The sequence below is a fragment of the Heptranchias perlo genome, unplaced genomic scaffold, assembly GCF_035084215.1.
Source record: "Heptranchias perlo isolate sHepPer1 unplaced genomic scaffold, sHepPer1.hap1 HAP1_SCAFFOLD_614, whole genome shotgun sequence".
NCBI classification, from domain to species: domain Eukaryota; kingdom Metazoa; phylum Chordata; class Chondrichthyes; order Hexanchiformes; family Hexanchidae; genus Heptranchias; species Heptranchias perlo.
The window spans coordinates 116,380-128,018 of record NW_027139638.1 but is presented as its reverse complement, the minus strand read 5'-3'; the positions used below and the strand labels follow the sequence as shown (position 1 = coordinate 128,018).

The 11,639-nt window shown below is 52.6% G+C and overlaps 1 protein-coding gene across 2 annotated transcripts in view; it reads left to right on the top strand.

Annotated features, from left to right (window-relative positions):
* Nucleotides 1-209: 209 nt before the first annotated feature.
* LOC137317341 (single-stranded DNA-binding protein, mitochondrial) overlaps nucleotides 210-11,639 on the top strand; it is a 45,525-nt gene continuing 34,095 nt past the window's right edge. For both annotated transcript variants that reach the window (XM_067980755.1, XM_067980754.1), the window contains exons 1-2: nucleotides 210-342; nucleotides 6,169-6,256. In XM_067980755.1, coding sequence (XP_067836856.1) covers nucleotides 249-342; nucleotides 6,169-6,256 — 182 coding nt within the window. In that variant the 5' untranslated portion in view covers nucleotides 210-248. The remainder of the gene's footprint in view (nucleotides 343-6,168; nucleotides 6,257-11,639) is intronic.

Sequence of the window (11,639 nt, the reverse complement as noted above, 5' to 3'; positions counted from 1 at the left end):
TTTCAGGTGCGGCCCCCTTGGAAGGCGTGGCGACCCCACGGTGACCCCGGGGCCGGGCGGCGGTGACCTCACCTTTTGGAGGCTGTTCTCGCCGTAGCCCCTTATTTTAGTTCCTTGGTAAGTGTTGCAGTGTGTTTATCAGTCGGTAATGGTGTTATTTCCAGACAGCTGGTATTCTGGTTCTTGGTTTGTTTGTCTCCAGCCCTGAACCGGGTCCAGCTGCTCGGCGGGTTGGGCAGGACCCTGTGATGCGACAGGTCGATGGCAAGAATCCTGTAACAATCTTCTCGTTGGCAACCAATGAAATGTGGCGATCAGGGGACAGCGATACATTTGCGTCAGGTAATGACACCAAACACCTCCTGAATGTCTGCTGCTGAGTGAGGTGTGAGCCTCAGAATGTGTCTCGTGTGAGCCCTAGTGCTAAGCTCACCATAAAACTAAGGTGCAATCGAGTTGCATTGAAACTACAGCACAGAAACAGGCCATTTGGCCCAACTGGTCTATGCCGGCCTTTATGTTCCACACGAGCCTCCTCCCTCCCTACTTCATCTCACCCTATCAGCATATCCTTCTATTCCTTTCTCCCTCTCGTGTTTATGTAGCTTCCCCTTAAATGCATCGACACTATTCACCTCAACCACTCCTCGTGGTAGCGAGTTCCACATTTTCACCACTCTCTGGGTGAAGAGGTTTCTCCTGAATTCCCTATTGGATTTATTAATGACTACCTTAGCCCCTAGCCTCTGGTCTCCCGCGCAAGTGGAAAACATCCCAGGACGCTTCACAAGCCGTTTTCAAACAAAATTTGACACCGAGCCACATAAGGAAATATTAGGACAGGTGACCAAAAGCCTGGTCAAATCGGTAGGTTTTAAGGAGTGTATTAAAGGAGGAGAGAGAGAGGGAGGGAGACGGAGAGGTTTAAGGAGGGAATTCCAGAGCTGAGGGCCTAGGCAGCTGAAGGCACGGCCGCCAGTGGTGGAGCGATGAAAATTTGGGATGCACAAAAGGCGAGAATTGGAAGAGTGCAGAGATAGGAACATAGGAACAGGAGTAGGCCATTCAGCCCCTCGTGCCTGCTCCGCCATTTGATAAGATCGTGGCTGATCTGTGATCTAACTCCATATACCTGCCTTTGGCCCATATCCCTTAATACCTTTGGTTGCCAAAAAGCTATCTATCTCAGATTTAAATTTAGCAATTGAGCCAGTATCAATTGCCGTTTGCGGAAGAGAGTTCCAAACTTCTACCACCCTTTGTGTGTAGAAATGTTTTCTAATCTCACTCCTGAAAGGTCTGGCTCTAATTTTTAGACTGTGCCCCCTACTCCTAGAATCCCCAACCAGCGGAAATAGTTTCTCTCCATCCAACCTATCCGTTCCCCTTAATATCTTATAAACTTCGATCAGATCACCCCTTAACCTTCGAAACTCTACAGAATACAACCCCAATTTGTGTAATCTCTCCTCATAACTTAACCCTTGAAGTCCGGGTATCATTCCAGTAAACCTACGCTGCACTCCCTCCAAGGCCAATATGTCCTTCCGAAGGTGCGGTGCCCAGAACTGCTCACAGGTGCGGTCTAACCAGGTTTTGTATAGCTGCAGCATAACTTCTGCCCCCTTGTACTTTAGTCCTCTAGATATAAAGGCCAGCATTCCATTAGCCTTCTTGATTATTTTCTGCACCTGTTCATGACACTTCAATGATCTCTGTACCTGAACCCCTAAGTCCCTTTGGACATCCACTGTTTTTAACTTTTTACCATTTAGAAAGTACCCTGTTCTATCCTTTTTTGATCCAAAGTGGATGACCTCACATGAAGAGTGCAGAGATAGGAACATAGGAACAGGAGTAGGCCATTCAGCCCCTCGTGCCTGCTCCGCCATTTGATAAGATCGTGGCTGATCTGTGATCTAACTCCATATACCTGCCTTTGGCCCATATCCCTTAATACCTTTGGTTGCCAAAAAGCTATCTATCTCAGATTTAAATTTAGCAATTGAGCTCGTATCAATTGCCGTTGAATTCCATTTGCCACAGTTTTGCCCATTCACCTAATCTATCGATATCCCTTTGTAATTTTATGTTTCCATCTACACTGCTTACAATGCCACCAATCTTTGTGTCATCGGCAAATTTAGATGAGACTTTCTATGCCTTCATCTAAGCCGTTAATAAATATTGTGAATAATTGAGGCCCCAAGACAGATCCCTGCGGGACTCCACTAGTCACATCCTGCCAATGTGAGTACCTACCCACTATCCCTACTCTCTGTCGCCTTTCGCTCAGCCAACTTCCTAACCAAGTCCGTACTTTTCCCTCGATTCCATGGGCTTCTATCTTAGCTAACAGTCTCTTATGTGGGACCTTATCAAATGCCTTCTGGAAGTCCATATAAATAACATCCATTGACATTCCCCTGTCCACTACTTTAGTCACCTCTTCAAAAAATTCAATCAGGTTTGTCAGGCACGACCTACCTTTCACAAATCCATGCTGGCTCTCTCTGATTAACTGAAAATTCTCGAGGTGTTCAGTCACCCTATCCTTAATTATCGACTCCAGCATTTTCCCCACAACAGATGTTAGGCTAACTGGTCTATAATTCTCTGGTTTCCCTCTTGCTCCTTTCTTAAAAAGCAGAGTGACATGTGCAATTTTCCAATCTAGCGGGACAGTTCCTGAATCGAGAGAACTTTGAAAGATTATAGTTCGGGCATCTGCAATGTGCTCACCTGCTTCCTTTAAAACCCTGGGATGGAAACCATCTGGTCCTGGGGATTTGTCACTCTTTAGTGCTATTATTTTCTTCATTACTGTTGCTTTACTTATGTTAATTTTATTGAGTCCCTGTCCCCGATTCAGATCAGAGAGTTGTAGGGCTGGAGGAGGTTACAGAGATAGGGAGGGGGCGAGGCCATGGAGGGATTTGAAAACAAGGATGAGAATTTTAAAATTGAGGTGTTCCCAGACCTGGAGCCAAAGTAGGTCGGTGAGCACAGGGGTGATGGGTGAACGGGACTTGGTGCGAGTTAGGATACGAGCAGCAGAGTTTTGGATGAGCTGAAGTTTAGGGAGGGTGGAAGACGGGAGGCCGGCCAGGAGACCATTGGAATGGTCCAGTCTGGAGGTAACAAAGGCATGGATGAGGGTTTCTGCAGCAGATGAGCTGAGGCGGGGCGGAGACGGGCGATGTTGCGGAGGTGGAAGTAGGCGATCTTGGTGATGGAGAGGATATGTGGTCAGAAGCTCATCTCAGGGTCAAATAGGACGCCAAGGATGTGGAACGGTCTGATTCAGCTTCAGTCAGTGACCAGAGAGGGGTGGAGTCGGTGGCCTAGGGAGCAGTTTGCAGTGGGGACCGAAGACAATGGCTTCGGTCTTCCCAATATTTAATTGGAGGAAATTTTTGCTCATCCAGTACTGGATGTCGGACAAGCAATGTGAAAAACGAGAGACAGTGGTGGGGTCGAGGGAGGTGGTGGTGAGGTAGAGCTGGGTGTCGTCAGTGTACATGTGGAACCTGATGATGTCGCCGAGGGGCAGCATGTAGATGAGAAATAGGAGGGGGCCAAGGATCGATCCTTGGGGACTCCAGAGGTAACGGTGTGGGAGAGAGAAGAGAAGCCATTACAGGAGATTCTCCGATACGACTGGATAGATAAGAATGGAAGCAGGTGAAGGCAGTCCCACCCAGCTGGACAATGGAGGAGAGGCGTTGGAGGCGGATGGAGTGGTCAATCGTGTGAAAGGCTGCAGACAGGTGGAGAAGGATGAGGAGGGAGAGTTCACCACGGTCACAGTCACAGAGGATCTCATTTGTGACTTTGATAAGGGCCGTTTTGATAAGGGGCGGAAACCTGATTGGAGGGATTCAAACATGGAGTTATGGGAAAGATGGACACGGATTTGGGAGACGACAACATGTTGAAGGACTTTGGAGAGGAAAGGGAGGTTGGAGATGGGGGGGTAGTTTGCAAGGACAGAGGGGGTCAAGGGTGGGTTTTTTGAGGAGCGGGTGATGACAGCAGATTTGAAGGGAAGGGGGACAGCACCTGAGGAGAGGGAACCGTTAACAATATCAGCTGGCATGGGGGCCAGGAAGGGAAGTTGGGTGGTCAGCAGTTTAGTGGGAATAGGGTCGAGGGAGAAGGAGGTGGGTCTCATGGTCAAGATGAGTTTGGAGAGAGAATGAGGAGAGACAGGAGAGAAATTAGAGAAAGATTCAGGGCTAGGACGGGGGGGATCCTTAGGGGAAGTTTGGCTCGGTGAGCGAGGGGGAGGGAGGGAAGTGTCAGAGGCAGCTGAACTCAATCTTAGTGACAAAGAAGTCGATGAGCTCCATCAATAATCTTGCACTCAATGCATTCAGATACTTTCATTAATGCTTAATTATGTATAGAAGTGGAACTATATATTAATTACACAAGTCTACATTAGTTACATTAATGTAGTTACATTAATAAATAGGAATAAACAATTATACATTAGTTCCAATAATATACATTAAGTCACATTAACTTAATAGTTCAATTAATATACATTGATAACTGTTAATATGTACCAATAGTTTGTTTAATCTATATATCTATATTTTATATAAACATCTGCGTCTCTGCACACTTTCTGTCTGCATTGCCTGTCCTCACATTTTATCACTGTTATGTCAACTTTTTCCTATTATAAACTGTTGTGCCCATGTTATGTGGGATTTACCGATGTGAACTGCCCACCCTGTAACCCCACAGTCTGTACATGGCGGGGCTTTTCCCCACAACTCACTCAACGTTGACTGAAAATCTTTTAGCTGAAATGTTTTTTGATCTGCCCTTTTTTCTCAGTAACTGAAATTTCTAAGAAGTTTCATTTCTAGAAGTGTTTCACAGCCAGCAGAGGCTTTTAATTGTCTCTCAGTTTAATGTATGCAGGGAAATGCAGTAGCAAGGTAATATCAAAAAATAAAATCTTTCATCATAACCAGCTTTATCCTTTGAATTGTCTTGGTGTCTTTTAAATCTTTCATTCAGAGACCTCAGTCTCTCACAGATGCCTGGGCTTTGGGCTTGTTGAGTTTGCCCAGAGCTGTGATGGTGTGGGTTGAATTTGAATTGGAAAGTCTGAGCATGTACAGTATCCCTAATTTCCCAGGATGTATCAGCACAGTTCACTCAGCTGTACTGATGGAATATTTTGCTGCAGTTTCTAGCAATTTCTGAAGAAACGCAAGAGGGAAGTGTCAGATAAAGTTTATTTGAAGAATTGTGAAATGGAGAGCCAGGAGGGTGAGTGGGAGTAAGGTTTTATGGACAGGAAGTTCTTGCAAATTAAGAAAAGAGCCAGAATCAACAGCAGGCTGCATTTGTGATAATGGGGGAAATATGGTGCTCACAAGCTCTGTTCCCATTGACTGGACTCGTTCCTTCTCCTGTATCCACACAATTACATCGCATCCCAGACCCCTTCACCACTGTTCTTCCTACCACCCCCTCCCATCACTACCCTTCCTTTGAGCTACCCACTAAACCCTGACCCTTGTTCTGCAGGTACTCACCTCACCCCTAACCCTCCGTCCATCCTTCCCCAACCCTGCTTACTCCACCCAAGGGTGGGGGGGCTGGTGAGAGGTCAGATTCTTTCACAAGCTCAACCTGTTTGCCCCGCCCCCGCCCGCCGTTCCGACCGGTGGCCCCGCCCCCGCCCGCCGTTCCGACCGGTGGCCCCGCCCCCGCCCGCCGTTCCGACCGGTGGCCCCGCCCCCGCCCACCGTTCCGACCGGTGCCCCCGCCCCGCCCGCCGTTCCGACCGGTGCCCCCGCCCGCCGTTCCGACCGGTGCCCCCGCCCGCCGTTCCGACCGGTGCCCCCGCCGGCCGTTCCGCCCGGTGCCCCCGGCCGTTCCGCCCGGTGCCCCCGCCCCCTCCCGCCGTTCCGACCGCCCCCGCCGGCCGTTCCGACCGGTGCCCCTGCCCCCAAAAATTCCCCGATCATTTTAGTGGGACTAAATGGACATCTTTTTCAACGAGCCGACGCAGGCAGGATGGGCCGAATGGTGTCTGAGTGTACGGTTCTATCATGGGGAGGCGTGAATCACCTCGGGATTGTGTGACGTGACGTGTATCAGGCTCAACAATGCTTTGGTAAAGTTATTGCTCAATTATTGCAGGAGACATCAGCCAGAAGACAACTTGGCATCGAATCTCCATCTTCAGACCTGGTTTGAGGGATTTGGCGTATCAGTATGTGAAGAAAGGGTAGGTGAAGATCACACCCGTCCTCCACAGGGCTCTCTGGTTTGTCTCCTGACACAGCACAGCTTCACTATCAGATATCAGCAGATGAACCTGTTGACTCTGTGTTGTCTCCTGACTGAGCAGAGGTGGGTAGGGGCAGACACTGTCTCTCAGTTACAGACCCAGTGGGTGGGGGCAGACACTGTCTCTCAGTTACAGACCCAGTGGGTGGGGGCAGACACTGTCTCTCAGTTACAGACCCAGTGGGTGGGGGCAGACACTGTCTCTCTGTTACAGACCCAGTGGGTGGGGGCAGACACTGTCTCTCAGTTACAGACCCAGTGGGTGGGGGCAGACACTGTCTCTCTGTTACAGACCCAGTGGGTGGGGGCAGACACTGTCTCTCAGTTACAGACCCAGTGGGTGGGGGCAGACACTGTCTCTCAGTTACAGACCCAGTGGGCGGGGGCAGACACTGTCTCTCAGTTCCAGACCCAGTGGGTAGGGGCAGACACTGTCTCTCTCACAGTTACAGACCCAGTGTGCGGGGGCAGACACTGTCTCTCAGTTACAGACCCAGTGGGTGGGGGCAGACACTGTCTCTCAGTTACAGACCCAGTGGGTGGGGGCAGACACTGTCTCTCAGTTACAGACCCAGTGGGCGGGGGCAGACACTGTCTCTCAGTTCCAGACCCAGTGGGTAGGGGCAGACACTGTCTCTCAGTTACAGACCCAGTGGGCGGGGGCAGACATTGTCTCTCAGTTACAGACCCAGTGTGCGGGGGCAGACATTGTCTCTCGGTTACAGACCCAGTGGGTAGGAGCAGACACTGTCTCTCAGTTACAGACCCAGTGGGCGGGGGCAGACATTGTCCCTCGGTTACAGATCCAGTGTGCGGGGGCAGACATTGTCTCTCAGTTACAGACCCAGTGTGCGGGCGCAGACACTGTCTGTCTCAGTTACAGACCCAGTGGGTAGGGGCAGACACTGTCTCTCAGTTACAGACCCAGTGGGTAGGGGCAGAAACTGTCTCTCTCACCGTTACAGACCCAGTGTGCGGGCGCAGACACTGTCTGTCTCAGTTACAGACCCAGTGGGTAGGGGCAGACACTGTCTCTCAGTTACAGACCCAGTGGGTAGGGGCAGAAACTGTCTCTCTGTTACAGACCCAGTGGGCGGGGGCAGACATTGTCTCTCTGTTACAGACCCAGTGGGCGGGGGCAGACACTGTCTCTCTGTTACAGACCCAGTGGGCGGGGGCAAACACTGTCTCTCTGTTACAGACCCAGTGGGCGGGGGCAAACACTGTCTCTCAGTTACAGACCCAGTGGGTAGGGGCAGACACTGTCTGTCTCAGTAACAGACCCAGTGGGTAGGGGCAGACACTGTCTCTCTGTTACAGACCCAGTGGGCGGGGGCAAACACTGTCTCTCAGTTACAGACCCAGTGGGTAGGGGCAGACACTGTCTCTCTGTTACAGACCCAGTGGGTAGGGGCAGACACTGTCTCTCAGTTACAGACCCAGTGGGTAGGGGCAGACACTGTCTCTGTCACAGTTACAGACCCAGTGCATAGGGGCAGATACAGTCTCTTGGTTGCAGACCCAGTGGGTAGGGGCAGACACTGTCTCTCAGTTACACACCCAGTGGGTAGGGGCAGACACTGTCTCTCTGTTACAGACCCAGTGGGTAGGGGTAGACACTGTCTCTCAGTTACAGACCCAGTGGGCGGGGGCAGACACTGTCTCTCTGTTACAGACCCAGTGGGTAGGGGCAGACACTGTCTCTCTCACCGTTACAGACCCAGTGGGTAGGGGCAGACACTGTCTCTCTGTTACAGACCCAGTGGGTAGGGGCAGACACTGTCTCTCTGTTACAGACCCAGTGGGTAGGGGCAGACATTGTCTCTCGGTTACAGACCCAGTGGGCGGGGGCAGACATTGTCTCTCAGTTACAGACCCAGTGGGTAGGGGCAGACATTGTCTCTCAGTTACAGACCCAGTGGGCGGGGGCAGACACTGTCTCCCTGAATGTTACAGACCCAGTGGGTAGGGGCAGACACTGTCTCTCTCACCGTTACAGACCCAGTGGGTAGGGGCATACACTGTCTCTCTCACAGTTACAGACCCAGTGCGTAGGGGCAGACACTGTCTCTCTCACAGTTACAGACCCAGTGGGTGCTCGCAGACACTGTCTCTCAGTTGCAGACCCAGTGGGCGGGGGCAGACACTGTCTCTCAGTTACAGACCCAGTGGGTAGGGGCAGACATTGTCTCAGTTACAGACCCAGTGGGTAGGGGCAGACATTGTCTCTCAGTTACAGACCCAGTGGGTAGGGGCAGACACTGTCTCGCTCAACGTTACAGACCCAGTGGGTAGGGGCATACACTGTCTATCTCACCGTTACAGACCCAGTGCGTAGGGGCAGACACTGTCTCTCTCACCGTTACAGACTCAGTGCGTAGGGGCAGACACTGTCTCTCTCACAGTTACAGACCCAGTGGGTGCTCGCAGACACCGTCTCTCAGTTACAGACCCAGTGGGTAGGGGCAGATACTGTGTCTCGGTTACAGACCCAGTGGATAGGGGCAGACACTGTCTCTCAGTTACAGACCCAGTGGGTAGGGGCAGACACTGTCTCTCGGTTACAGACCCAGTGGGTCGGGGCAGACACTGTCTCTGTCACAGTTACAGACCCAGTGGATAGGGGCAGATACTGTCTCTCGGTTACAGACCCAGTGGATAGGGGCAGACACTGCCTCTCTCACCATTGCAGACCCAGTGGGTAGGGGCAGACACTGTCTCTCTGTTACAGACCCAGTGGGTAGGGGCAGACACTGTCTCTCTCACCATTACAGACCCAGTGGGTAGGGGCAGACACTGTCTCTCAGTTACAGACCCAGTGGGTAGGGGCAGACACTGTCTCTTAGTTCCAGACCCAGTGGGTAGGGGCAGACACTGTCTCTCAGTTACAGACCCAGTGGGCGGGGGCAGACACTGTCTCTCAGTTACAGACCCAGTGGGTAGGGGCAGACATTGTCTCTCAGTTACAGACCCAGTGTGCGGGGGCAGACACTGTCTCTCAGTTACAGACCCAGTGGGCGGGGGCAGACATTGTCTCTCGGTTACAGACCCAGTGGGTTGGAGCAGACACTGTCTCTCAGTTACAGACCCAGTGGGCGGGGGCAGACGTTGTCTCTCGGTTACAGACCCAGTGTGCGGGGGCAGACATTGTCTCTCAGTTACAGACCCAGTGGGTAGGGGCAGACACTGTCTCGCTCAACGTTACAGACCCAGTGGGTAGGGGCATACACTGTCTCTCTCACCGTTACAGACCCAGTGGGTAGGGGCAGACACTGTCTCTCTCACAGTTACAGACCCAGTGCGTGGGGGCAGACACTGTCTCCCTCACAGTGACAGACCCAGTGGGTGCTCGCAGACACTGTCTCTCAGTTACAGACCCAGTGGGTAGGGGCAGACACTGTCTCTCAGTTACAGACCCAGTGGGTAGGGGCAGATACTGTCTCTCTGTTACAGACCCAGTGGGTAGGGGCAGACACTGTCTCTCTGTTACAGACCCAGTGGGTCGGGGCAGACACTGTCTCTCTGTTACAGACCCAGTGGGTCGGGGCAGACATTGTCTCTCGGTTACAGACCCAGTGGGTAGGGGCAGACACTGTCTCTCGGTTACAGACCCAGTGGGTGGGGGCAGACACTGTCTCTCGGTTACAGACCCAGTGGGTAGGGGCAGACACTGTCTCTCAGTTACAGACCCAGTGGGTCGGGACAGACACTGTCTCTCTGTTACAGACCCAGTGGGTAGGGGCAGACACTGTCTCTCAGTTACAGACCCAGTGGGCGGGGGCAGACACTGTCTCGCAGTTGCAGACCCAGTGGGCGGGGGCAGACACTGTCTCTCAGTTACAGACCCAGTGGGCGGGGGCAGACATTGTCTCTCAGTTACAGACCCAGTGGGTAGGGGCAGACATTGTCTCTCAGTTACAGACCCAGTGGGTAGGGGCATACACTGTCTCTCTCACCGTTACAGACCCAGTGGGTAGGGGCATACACTGTCTCTCTCACCGTTACAGACCCAGTGCGTAGGGGCAGACACTGTCTCTCTCACAGTTGCAGACCCAGTGGGTGCTCGCAGACACTGTCTCTCAGTTGCAGACCCAGTGGGCGGGGGCAGACACTGTCTCTCAGTTACAGACCCAGTGGGTAGGGGCAGACATTGTCTCAGTTACAGACCCAGTGGGTAGGGGCAGACATTGTCTCTCAGTTACAGACCCAGTGGGTAGGGGCAGACACTGTCTCGCTCAACGTTACAGACCCAGTGGGTAGGGGCATACACTGTCTCTCTCACCGTTACAGACCCAGTGGGTAGGGGCAGACACTGCCTCTCTCACCATTGCAGACCCAGTGGGTAGGGGCAGACACTGCCTCTCTCACCATTGCAGACCCAGTGGGTAGGGGCAGACACTGTCTCTCTGTTACAGACCCAGTGGGTAGGGGCAGACACTGTCTCTCTCACCATTACAGACCCAGTGGGTAGGGGCAGACACTGTCTCTCAGTTACAGACCCAGTGGGTAGGGGCAGACACTGTCTCTTAGTTCCAGACCCAGTGGGTAGGGGCAGACACTGTCTCTCAGTTACAGACCCAGTGGGCGGGGGCAGACACTGTCTCTCAGTTACAGACCCAGTGGGTAGGGGCAGACATTGTCTCTCAGTTACAGACCCAGTGTGCGGGGGCAGACACTGTCTCTCAGTTACAGACCCAGTGGGCGGGGGCAGACATTGTCTCTCGGTTACAGACCCAGTGTGCGGGGGCAGACATTGTCTCTCAGTTACAGACCCAGTGGGTAGGGGCAGACACTGTCTCGCTCAACGTTACAGACCCAGTGGGTAGGGGCATACACTGTCTCTCTCACCGTTACAGACCCAGTGGGTAGGGGCAGACACTGTCTCTCTCACAGTTACAGACCCAGTGCGTGGGGGCAGACACTGTCTCCCTCACAGTGACAGACCCAGTGGGTGCTCGCAGACACTGTCTCTCAGTTACAGACCCAGTGGGTAGGGGCAGACACTGTCTCTCAGTTACAGACCCAGTGGGGAGGGGCAGATACTGTCTCTCTGTTACAGACCCAGTGGGTAGGGGCAGACACTGTCTCTCTGTTACAGACCCAGTGGGTCGGGGCAGACACTGTCTCTCTGTTACAGACCCAGTGGGTCGGGGCAGACACTGTCTCTCTGTTACAGACCCAGTGGGTCGGGGCAGACATTGTCTCTCGGTTACAGACCCAGTGGGTAGGGGCAGACACTGTCTCTCGGTTACAGACCCAGTGGGTGGGGGCAGACACTGTCTCTCGGTTACAGACCCAATGGGTAGGGGCAGACACTGTCT